Raw genomic sequence first — 12,626 nt, 5'->3', positions numbered from 1 at the left:
TTTTCACACATTGTCTTGTTTCCTTTAGGATTCAGTCTTTCCCCCTCTTTCCTGCCCGATGTTAACGCCTTAGTTCACTGCAAAGAAACCAGTGAGTGACCGAAGGCATTAGAGAAGAGAATTTTAAAGACAAAATAACAAGAACAGAAAAAAAGCAATGCTGAAAACAGGAAGGCTAGTAACCGGGGACTTTCCTCTACACTGTCACCGTCTGTGTCCACACACGCACCATTCAGAGTCCTTCTTTTTTTTTTTTTTTTTAAGATTTTATTCATTTATTCGTGGGAGACACACAGAGAGAGAGAGAGAGAGAGAGAGGCAGAGACCCAGGCAGAGGGAGAAGCAGGCTCCACGCAGGGAGCCCGCCGTGGGACTCGATCCCGGGTCTGCAGGATCACACCCCAGGCTGCAGGCAAGCACCAAACCGCTGAGCCACCCAGGGATCCCCAAGGGTCCTAGTGGGTTAGGCTTTTCTGTTTCCCTTTGCCATCCCACCCCCTTCTCCAGCATTCTGGGGAAGTCATGACCAACCTTACCCCATGTGAGAACACTGAATTATTGGGATGCCTGGGTGGCTCAGTGGTTGAGCATCTGCCTTTGGCTCAGGTCGTGACCCCGGGGTCCTGGGATTAAGTCCCACATTGGGCCCCCCTCATGGAGCCTGCTTCTCCCTTTGCCTGTGTCTCTGTGTCTCTCCTGAGTAAATAAATAAAATCTTAAAAAAGAAAAAAAGAACACTGAATTATTAGGGCCCAGAACACTCAACTTGTTAAAACGGATTGTGGTCATTATGCTGTTCTAGTCTAAGACAGACCTCTTTGGTTCTGTCATCTTCAGGTAAATTAAGAAATGAACTTCCTGTAAAGGCATTAACATATTATGGTAATATAATTTTAATACATAATTTAAAGTTTAACTTATGAGCAACATGATTTGGAGCTTTCAGACCCAAAATAGAAACTAGGCGAGGCCATACTGGGGACGTCTTCTTGAGGACGTTCCAGGTGTTCAAATCAGTGTTGCTAACTGGGACCAGTTAGGTTGGCCCAGAATTGGCTTTTACTTTGGTCTCAAATTATCTTTATGAGTTTGGAAGGAAAATATACAGTCTCCATTCAGCTGTATCACCCGCGGTAAGGGAAGATGGGACTGAGCTGAGCTCCAGGGTCTTCACCAATACTTCTGTCTCGCCCGCGTCAGCCTGAGATGCGTGCTTATGAAGGGGAGCTCTTTCTGAAATGAGAGTACACCCCCCTTCAACCAGGTAAGAATGGACACATACTGAGTTGCATTTCTCTGTTCCAGACCCCCTTCTTTTTACACAGGAGCTTATTAAATGCCCTTAAATCAGAGAAGCATAGTTATTCCTTTTCTATTGATGAGGAAAATGGGGCTAAGAGTTGTTGACTGACATTAAGTCACGTAGCTGGTGAGGCTAATCCAAAGTCTGAGTTCGTATTCTTTGGGCTAACCCATACGACAGGGCAAATACTTCCTGTAAACCCTGCTCACTAAGTGCTTCTGCTCAGAGTGTTCTGAATATTAGTTTGAAGGACAGGGAATTAGAAACCCTAATAATCCTCTGGAGGCTAGGCAGGAGGAAGTCACATCTTCTATAAGGATGTGAGAGGAAGGCTGGTCCGGAATCTGCAATAGCTCCTACCGATACCCGAGCTCAGCAGCCAGGACTATTTTGGAAGACAGCAAGTCATTCATTGCATGTTTTAGTTCCCTTTCTTCCCCCAAGGATCAGTCACTGGGCTTAATACCCTCTCCCTGCCTACCCACCACCCCCCGCCCACGCAAAATCTTTTCAGAAAATAAATGTTACTATTATTTTAGCGATACCAATCAGTTCATTTAAGGAATTTATTTTGACTTTTAATAAAACCATTGAATGTTGATTGCTTGAGGTATCCAATATAAAATCAACACACACACACACAAAATAAATAAATAAAAAATAAAAAAATAAAATCAACACACTATAGTCTCCACCTAGAGTACTAGCTATCATGTCTTAGGATCTCTTAAAGACTAGAAAGTCCAGTTTTGTGCACTGAGATAGCACTTAAGTACATTTCCTTTAATCCTAATAACCCTAAATGATGGACGTGTACATGTCGGAAACAATCTATGACCACCTGACCCTAAAATGTCCTATAAGAAGTTGTTCATTGGCTATGACGAAAATGTAGAGACAACCTAAGCAAAATGAAATGTGTGCTCACCCTTAAAGTGCAATTGAATATATTTAGGGACTTATCTTTGTAAGATTGTCAAGTATGTTTCCCACTGAACAGCACCACGGAATTACAGCATAAACGTACACACACACACTAATCTATGGCAAAAAAAAAAAAAAATCCTCATTTGATATTCAGAATTTCTTGGCAAAACTATGAAAAGTTTATGATAAAATATGTGCAAACTAGTTAAAACTAGATGATCTCTCAAGTCATCTTCCAAACTAGGTTAGGGATAACCCCTTCATGTGATGATTTCTCAGACAGAGTTGAGTTTCTTCTATAGCACCGGTTTTCAAATTATTCTCAGCAGTAGAAAAAAAAAAAATCTGTGTTAAATATTTAGAAAACTTAAAAGTATTTCATAGCTTGTTAGCAGGTTATGAAATCAATTGACAAACAGAAAATAAAGTCGTAGGGGGCTTTATACCAGCCGTGCTTACGCAGTTTCAAAGCACCCTTTCACTGGCACCTGTGCTCGCGGCTGTGATTTCCTATTATGTATGTGCTATATACACCATGAAATTTTAAAGAGATATACAGGTAGCTAAATATGTACTTTTCTGCAAAATCATATTCTAAATGATCAAATACCACAAGTCCTCATGGTTTTTGCCAAGTGCACAGCACCACGCAGGCACTTTGCCACCAAAACACTCTTGAAACAACCAGGCTTAGTTACGAGGTAACCCCCATTGCTTCCGATGCTTCCTCTTTTCTTTGCCAGTATTTTTCTTTCTTTCGGATGAAAACTGTAATTCTTGTTAATTTTCTGTCACTCGTTTGACTTGTATCCAAGTTTCCTTTAAGTTGCTATGTCCCGATCAATCACAGATAACATAAATTTTGTGAACATAACCAAAATAACTGCACAGGCTAAGCCCTCCTCATCACTTGCTCTGTTCCAAGAAACATGCCAACTCTTTTCCTAAATAAACTCATTCAGTCCTTGCCTTCCAGGTAGTTTCTACGAGCGGTCCTACTTCCTACATGAGAAAAACAGAAAAGCAATTTACCTAACATCGCACAGTTAGCAAGTGCTGGAGGATGTTAAAGTTCATTACAAAATATTACTTCTCTCATTGTCCTTGAAAGTGGACGTTACTTCTAATACCCCTGCACCGGCATCACTCACTCTTTTTTCCATTCATATCTACAACTTTAAAATTTTGTTGGTATTTATCCAATTTTGTCCTAACTGTATTTCCAAACAGGACCAGATTATGAGGACATACGTCTGTAGCTAATATCTTACTGTCCTGACGCCTGACACATTTCAGGCTCGCTTCTAGAAGTGTGATAATGAAAACACCAAAGACAACTTCCAAAGGTTATGAGGTTTCAATGGAGATTTTTTTTTTCTTTTCCGAAGAACAAAGTATTAAATAACTGTTTAATCAGGTTAAATGATTTGGACCTATTTATTAAAGGGATTTCCTTTAGAGATCAGTCAAAAACAGGCTCTCAAGCACATATGCCACGCACAAGTGCTCTCAAGACACTCTTGAGAAAACACAGCATGGTTACAACCACGTACCCCTCAGCGGTTCCAGTAATTTTTGCTTCCTGGTGGGTTGGTCACATTCTCCTTCCACTTACGTGCAGTTTGGTCTGGGACCATTGTGACCAAATCATAAATGTTTGAGGGGTCTCTCATCAGTCATGAGGGGAACTTAATCCACAAAGATAATCCCCAAACAGGTCATTTTAAAAATTGCTACTGGAAATAGGCAGCTAAGGTCCAGAACTGGAAATCTGAAAAGTCAAAAATGTGCCTGTTACTATCTCCTTAGCCTAGAAAAGACCTATCTCTAGCTTGAGGACACAGGAGAGTGCAATCCTTATCCCAAAAGCGTGTGTAGCAAGACTCACTCTGTGCCGGGCTTGGGAAAACAAACCCACAATTCCCTCATCACAGTTTGGAGAGATACTTAAGGAAGACCGCTCCCTACATAAAATTCATTTGCTTAATTTTTTTTTAAAAGATGCTTTTTGTGCTTTTATTGTGATTCTAGTCTTAACTCGATCCTATGCATCAACCAAATTCTGAGGTTTAGATGAAGGCTCAGAGCAAAGAGGAGCCCAGAGCATCTTCAATCTATAGTGTCATCTAAAATTAGATTCCAAAGTAAACATGTGCCATGACTGCTGATCAGAGGGCCCAGGAGAGACCTGGAAGGTGACTCCTATTGAGAGGACTAGAAGCCCCCATCTGCTTAAAGCTCTTGCTTGATGGAAAACCACCAGAAGTCAGTAGACCTTCACTCCTCCCCTGCCATGTTTCTCTCCCCATTAAGTCATTTAAAACTCAATAAACCAAAGGCATCAAGAGTAGAATCACAGCATAAAGGAACAGAGGTTCAGCAGACTAAAGCACAAGCCTTCTCCAGCACTCCATGAGTCCCTTTTCACCAAGAACTTCTAAAGATTTTTTCACCCTACTATTCCTTTCAATACCTATACTACTCCTTTCTGAAGTGAATTGCTGGCTGCCTTGGAATGGCAATTTAATACTTCTACAGAAGAAAGCTCTTTAAAAAGTACAGTCATTCTACTCTAAAGCCATTAAAGCAACATATGTTTGCTTTCTTTGATCACATTTATTTGTGCACAGGTTAAATGGGTTTAGGCATTAGCTTCATTATTCATAACATTAACTTGATGTTTTGAATTTGTATGCACTTTCTAAACAGGAGGGGCCATATACAGAAAATTAAATAGCTCTTTTTGACTCTATGGCATTTACCAGTAAAACAACTATTGGTTATTGTTGATGGTGAATACTCAAGTTTTGTTTTGTTTTTTTTTTTTTTTTTTTTTTCCAGACAAAGTAACTCTGATTGAAGGGGAATCAATGCTGTTCACTATGGTGAAAACCATGGAATTTGGGCCCTTCCGCATCCAAAGTTGTCATAAAAATATGAAGACGAAGAGCAAGCAAAATCAGAAAGCTATCCAAAAATTCATATTTCAAAGGCAAAATTGCTTTAGGGTTTTCATCCCTGTGGATAGACAACTATTATATAATAACTGTCTTTCTCTAATTGCAGCATGTGTTTCAGTGAACACATTCTTTTACTATAGAACAAAACTGAACTTTGGAAAGAGAACAGTGTGGCATTAAAGAGCTATGCCCAGAGTAAGTGATGGTCAAATATATATATTTGCATTAAGAGCCTCAGATCCACATTGATCACACTCTGAAAAGAACTTGACGATAAAAACGACAACATCCAAAGGCTCTAAGAATATCTGGTAACTGCCACCCTCTGCTAATGCTTTCAGCATGATCCGAGCATGTGAGATGCCATTTGTTCCACACACACAAGACCCCCTGACTGAGACACTGACAAAAAGTCTTTGGCTAGAAAACCCACTGTCACAGGTGCTCAGGGCTGCGCCACAGTTTTTTTTTGTTTTTTGTTTTTTTTTCTCAGCAGGACAAGAAGCTCAGCTCTACTAATGCAACTGTTCTTACAAACCTCTTTAGGTTCTAGCTTGTACACGAACCATATGCCTCTAAGAAATCCTAAATATCACTAAGACAATGGCCTTCTGTTAGAAACCATTAAAACAGAATCTTGCAAAATGACATATTTGGCAGTACCATATTCATTGTTACATCCGCTGTCACAAGGTAATCTGGATATCCAGTAAAATAAATTGCCACAGAGGAATCCCAACGAGACAGACCACTGATGATGGAAAGTCTCACTTTCTTAAGCCCAACATGCTCTTATGGTTGAGTTGCCAGAAGGAAAATGTAAAAGACCCGACCTAAGTTTTTACTTCTGTAAAAACTGCAGAAGTTTCACGTCTAAAGGAAACTAGGAATGACTACTTCTAATTTTTGTCGTAACAAATGCGTTGACTATTTTAAAATGTCATCCTAATAAAAATTGACACTACCCCCCCCCAAAAAAAAAATTGACACTACCATAAAAGGAAAGATGATGGCTCTCCGTATTATGTAACCAAGACTAAAACTTGAGAAGCTAGAGCCTGTACAGCTTCCTGAGTCACTTAAAGTATATGGATGGCATCCTTATAAAGCAGATGTACTTTTGGAACACTAGAGATTTTCACTGTCTTTAAAAAATCATTGTGGGCTGGGTTTCTATCGTTTAAAAATTTATTCCTTTGTGCAGAGGATGACAAGCACCCACTTAAGTGTCCAAACTTTGAGAATTTCCCTTCTCAAGAAATTACGATCACTAAACTACCACACAAGAGAGCTCAGGGTGAACGGCAAGACCCTTAAATGACTGATGCACAATTTGCACGGACTCATCTAGAGTGAACCACGAATATTGCAGCGGGATCCGTAACCGGGACAAGTTACTCCAGCACGGGGAAGTGGGGCGATTGTACGACCACCTGCATTTTGTGAACCAAAGTGACAAGAAATCCTCAGCAGGATAAAGTAGATAAAAAAGCAAACAAGCAAACCCTCATATTCCCCCTTTAGTCTGGGAAAGTCACCCCGGGCTTTGTCTTCAAGGAAAGACTAAGTTCACTGAACCATCAGGGCTAAATCACACGGTCCTCGCTGGAAAAGGAAAAGTCTGGTTGGAGGAGTGTGAAGGAGGATGCATGCACGGACTAGCGACGCGATCAGGAATTGTGCTGCTTCCTTCCTCTGCAGGCAGCGAGCGCTCTTCGGGTCCAATTTCAGGACGGGGGAGACCCCGCTTCCCCTCTTCCTCCCCCGTCGGATGTCGGATGTCGACACAATGTTTCCATTCACTGAGACTCCCGCTGCGAGGGCTGTTTTGTTCGAGGGCGGCCGAGGGAAGGGGGCGGCTGCCAAGAGGATGCCCGGGCGCCCGGGGCGCGGGCTCGGCCCGGCCGGGGACAGACCCGCTCTGTGCCGCTCTGCAGGGGGACGAGGCGGGGCCGTCGCGCACCCTGGGCCGGACCAACCGCGGACACGCCCCGACTCTCAACCCCGCTGCGTCCCACCCCGCGCGGCGGCCGCGGCCGGGGTCCCTGGGTCTGCAGCCGGGGGTCCGCAGGGTCTTCAGGGTCTGCAGCCGGGGTCCCTGGGTCTGCAGCCGGGGGTCTGCAGGGTCCCTGGGTCTGCAGCCGGGGGTCCGCAGGGTCTCCGGGTCCGCAGCCGGGGTCCCCGCCGGGCCGCACCGCCGCTCCCGCAGGGTCCGCTTCCAACTTCCCTCCGCCCCGGGCCCCGCGCCGCGGACGCCGCCTCCTGGAAGCCGGCCCAGCCCGCTGCAGGCCGTCGCCCAAGTGCAGAAGTTTTGTGCCAGGCTCCCCGTCCTGCGGGGTCACCCTCCCCGCCCCGCGCCCCCCCCCCCCCCGGCGGCCGGCGCCCCCTCCCCGTAAGGACCGCGCCCGGCGGCAGGTGCCCCCCTCCAGCCCCCTCCCGCCCCCCGGCCCCGGGCTCGGCGCGCTGGGGGCCCCGCGGGGACCGTCCGGGCAGCCGTCGGCTGGGCTGGGGGGGGGGGGGGCGCGCAGGCGGCCGGGTCGGGTCGGGTCGGGTCGGGCCCCGCTCGGGACTCACCTGGCGCCGAGCACCAGCGCCGGCAGCAGCGGCAGCAGGTAGTGCGCCGGGCTGAGCCTCATGCCGCCGCCGGGGGCTCCCGCCCGCGCCGCCCGCCCGCGCCTCGCTCCTCCTCCGGGTCCCGTCGCTCCGCGCTGCCGGCTCCGAGCCCGGCCGGACGAGCCCTGGCGGCGGCGGACGCGGGCAAACGGCCCAACCGACGCGCCTCGCGGAGGCAGCACCGGGCGGGGAGGCGGGCGGTGATGTCACCGCACCCGGGGCCCGCCCGGGACGCCCGCCGCCGCGCAGGCCGCCGCCGCCCCACGGCCCGGACCGCGCCCCGCACCCCCGCACCCCGCCCCCGGCTGCCCCCCGCGGGGAGGAGAGGAGGGGGGAGGGGAGGGGAGGGAGGGAGGGAGACGGGAGGAGGGGAGGAGAACGCACCCGGGGAGGAGAGGGGCGGGGGGACGAGAGGACGACCCACGGACACGGGTGGGGGAGATCCCATGGACGCAAGTGGGGAGGAGCCCACGGACACGGGCGGGAGGGATCCACGGACACGGGGGGAAGGAGCCCACGGACACGGGCGGGGAGGAGCCCACGGACACGGGCGGGAGGGATCCACGGACACGAGGGAAAGGTGCCCACGGACACTGGTGTGGGAAGAGCCTACAGACACGGGCGGGGAGGAGCCCACGGACACGGGCGGGGGACCCCACGGAGTCGGACCTCCCCGCAGGGATCGGCGCGCGGGCGGGATGCGAGGCGGGTCCCCGCGCAGGGCGGCAGGTGCCCCAGGAGCGCCGCCCGCCGCCCGCCGCCCGCCGCCCGCCGCCCGCCGCCCGGGACAGGGGAGCTCGGGGACGGGGGGGGGGGGGGGGGGGGGATGTGCTCCGGGACGGGTTGGGGGGAGGGGCTCCGGGACCGGGGGCTGCTTAGAGGCGCATCAGCATTAGCGGGACGCGGCGGCGAGGGCGGCGGAGGCGAGCGAGCGGCCCGGCCCCGGCTGCAGCGCGCGCCCCTGGTCTTGGCCGCGGGGCGGGGACGAGCGGTACAGAGGGGCGGGGCCGCAGCCGGGGCTGGAGACCCCCCCCCCCCCAGGGCCCTGAGGGGTCCAGCGAGCAGGACGCGGCACCGCCAGAGGCGCGGTCTCCGGGGGCGGCAGGCACCGTCCTTTCGTTTTTCTCCATCTTCCAGGTGTCCTACAGCAAACATCCGACGTTTAAGCTCTATCTTGAAATATCAGGGAAACAAAGACTAATACAAAGTAATATGTTTTTGTAAAAGCAATTCTGGAAAACGGCCAACTTCACTTACCGAGAGGTCCAAGTCCAGGGGCCTCCTAACGGGACTTGCTTCTCACCTTGCACGAGTGCGTGTGGGTTAAATGTCCATAAGGCACTTCCTCATACATTATTACCCTTGATCCTCACCAGAACCATCCTAAGAGATACCCATTAATATCGTCCCTATTACAGAAACCAGGTAACGTGAAAACCCATGCTGGATTTTTTTTTTTTTTTGACAAAGAACTTGATTCTTTTTTTTTTTCTTTTAATATTTATTTATTTATGATAGACACAGCGAGAGAGAGGCAGAGACACAGGAGGAAGGAGAAGCAGGCTCCATGCACCGGGAGCCCGACGTGGGACTCGATCCCGGGACTCCAGGATCGCGCCCTGGGCCAAAGGCAGGCACTAAACCGCTGAGCCACCCAGGGATCCCCAAAGAACTTGATTCTTTTAAATCTTAAGCAAGCCCTACTGTCGCCTGGAACAGGACACCCAGTACAAGTCGTCCAGGGACAACCACCAAGCTGATGTTAATAAAGGCTGCTGGAGCCAAAGATGCCCTGGGGCAAAGGTCAAGCAGGCCACAGGGACTCCTAGCTAGAGGGGTCAGCTCACAGTCCATCTTTTCTGGGGCAAGACACAGCAAGACTTAGATGAGACCTCTCCTTGAATTTTTGAAACGTGATCTGTAGGGGCAATGTCTTTTATAAAGCTTTATCTTAAAGAGGATACAGGGATCCCTGGGTGGCGCAGCGGTTTGGCGCCTGCCTTTGGCCCAGGGCGCGATCCTGGAGACCCGGGATCGAGTCCCACATCGGGCTCTCGGTGCATGGAGCCTGCTTCTCCCTCTGCCTATGTCTCTGCCTCTCTCTCTTTCTCTCTCTGTGACTATCATAAATAAATAAAAAAAAAAATTAAAAAAAAAAAAAAAAAAGAGGATACAAGTTTAAAGAATTAACCATCTAATTCACCGATAGTTTTTGCTTTTAATGGAACCACAGTTTATGACATTTACACAGAACAGATATTGCCTTAAGACCCGAGGCTACTAAAACAGAGGAGTAATAACTTTTGCAAACCGGATACCAGCCTCTTGGACAATAGAATCCACAACGGGTATAACCAGGCATATATAAAAGTGAACTCACATGTGAATCATATGCCATTTACAAAGAAAAATTGCACTATGATCTGCTAAAACAGAACCCTGACTCCAAAGGAAAATATGTATTTCAGTTTGTTCCTGCCAAGATTATTTAACAACAGATTTCCCGAGCAGTTTGGAAGGTGATCTTTTGAGTTACATACTCCACAAAAACCCATGACTACTTGGTAATAAAAAAATAAAAAAATAAAAAATAAAAATAAAAAAAACCACACATACACTAGGAATAACACTCACATTTGTAACACACATTTGTTTAGGTGTGTGTTCGTTATCCTGTGGTCATAATTATAGGAACCAAATGAAGTCGTGATTTCTATTCTCTTTTGCACTTGAAGTGACAGAGTCAGAGTAGTCAGGTACGTTGCTCAAGGTCCCTCCATCACGTATGTAGTGGGTAACATCCAAATTCAGCCTATATCACTTCACGGTATTTCTTTTGAGGGGAAAAAAAAAATTTGACACACCTATGTGAAAAGAGACATTCTCCAACCTAAAATGTATTTCTTCTTAATAGTCGTACAACGTAAAACAGTAGACAACTGTGGATTGTCAACCAAGAAAGGGAGTGTACGTATGAGGCTTGTTTAGACTCTCTCGCAGTTACGCTGTGCCTCTACTGGTTACCAATAAAGAGCCACAAGGATTGTTGGCCTTTGTGCATTTTCTGCAAGCAGGATAAAAAAAAAAAAAAAAAATACATCGGACCCTAGAAGGGACATGCAAGCATCAGGGAAGCACATGTGGAAGGTGAGCCCAAGTAAGATTTTGGAAACTCCTGCAGGTTTAGAGGACTGAGGTATTATATTCTGAATTCAAGTACAGATCTGCTGCTCAGCAGAAGTCTGTTCTTCCTAGGGAATTACAGGAGCGTGAGTCTCCATCACCCATGACACTCTGTCCACACTGTCACAGGAAAACTCAAATCCAGAATTGATTTTATGGCTTCAGAGAATCGGTGTATGAATTTTAAACATGCAGCAGCACAGACAGCAGTTTCACTTAGCTGAAACCACTTGTCTGGAGTCCCAACACAGCTCAGCAAGAGTTGTTTGCAATAACTATACCCAAGTCTGGATTTAAAAAAAAAAAAATCACAACAGTCAGTGCAGTTACAGCGAGAGTCTAGTTTCCGTCAAATGCTGAGATTGAGAGATGGAGGAGCTATTTAAAAAAAAAAAACAGCACTGAGATACCAAAGACATCACTATTTTAAAGTGTTGGAAGTCAGTGTTTTTTTCATATACTCAGCAAGGTTATGAAATCACCATTATCAGGACGCCCGGGGGGCTCGGTCGGTTAAGCAACTGTCTGTCTTGGGTTTGCGGGTGGGGTCTTGGTCCCTGAGTCCTGGGATAGAGTCCTGGGATAGAGCTGGAGCTGGGCTCCCTGCTAGGTGGGGAGCCTGCTTCTTCCTCTGCCCCTGCTCCATCCCCCCAGCTCATACCCTCTCTCAGACATTTTTAAAAAGAAAAAAAAAAATCACCACTAACTCCAGAGCATTTTCATGTCTCCAAGAGAAACTCCATACCCACTAGTCACTCACTATCCCCTGCTTTTGCTTTTTTCTCCCAACCCTTGACAGTCTAATTACTGACTCTACAGATGTGCCTAATTCCTGACTCTTCATATAAATTGAATCCTACTCTGCGTGGTCTAATGTGACTGGTTTCTTTCCCGTTTCAAGGTTTAGCCATGTCACAGGATGCATCATCAGTACTTCGATCCTTTTAACTGCTGAGTAATGTTCCATCGTAGGAACGTGCCACATTATGCGTATCCATTCATTATTCGAATTGTTTCCCTGTTTCTCCTATTTGCATTAACGCTGCTCTGCACGTTCACATGAAAGTTCCCACATGAACACCGGCTTCCAATCCCCTTGGGCATATACCGAGGAGAGGAATTGCTGGATTATAGGATAACACCCATTAATGTTTTTGAGAAAGTGCCGCACACCATTGCTCATTCCTACCGGCAACATGAACACGCTGATCTCTGTATGGCTTTGCCAACACTTGGTGTTTTCAGTTTATTACTACAGCCTTTGTTTGGGATGTAAAGTGATATCTCATTGTGGCTTTGATTTGTATTTATCTGCTGATTAGTCATACTGAGCACATTTTCATGTGCCTGTTGGCCATTCATGTACAATTTCTGGAGATTTGTATATTCAAATTCTTTTCCCATCTTACTTGAGTTATTTGTGATTTCTGGATTGTAAGTGTTCTTTATACATTCTGGATGCAATTCTTTTGTTAGATATCTGATTTACAAATGTTTTATCCCAATCCATGGGTTATCTTTTCACTTTCTTGATGGTGCCATTTGCAAGCAAAAAGTTTTTAGTTTTCATGGAGTCCACTTAGTTTCTCCTTTGTGATTATCCTGCCATTTATTTTCCTTCAAAATGCTATGTTTTCATT

General features: G+C 47.1%; 1 protein-coding gene across 1 annotated transcript in view; it reads right to left on the bottom strand.

Annotated features, from left to right (window-relative positions):
* Positions 1–7,865, bottom strand: part of LUZP2 (leucine zipper protein 2) — a 551,161-nt gene extending 543,296 nt beyond the window's left edge. Inside the window, exon 1 of the mRNA XM_038568129.1 lies at positions 7,765–7,865. Coding sequence (XP_038424057.1) covers positions 7,765–7,826 — 62 coding nt within the window. The 5' untranslated portion in view covers positions 7,827–7,865. The remainder of the gene's footprint in view (positions 1–7,764) is intronic.
* Positions 7,866–12,626: the final 4,761 nt, after the last annotated feature.

The sequence above is a fragment of the Canis lupus genome, chromosome 21 (assembly GCF_011100685.1).
Source record: "Canis lupus familiaris isolate Mischka breed German Shepherd chromosome 21, alternate assembly UU_Cfam_GSD_1.0, whole genome shotgun sequence".
NCBI lineage: Eukaryota > Metazoa > Chordata > Mammalia > Carnivora > Canidae > Canis > Canis lupus.
Note: the sequence above shows the minus strand (reverse complement) of the source record. Positions and strands in the feature narration are given on the sequence as shown.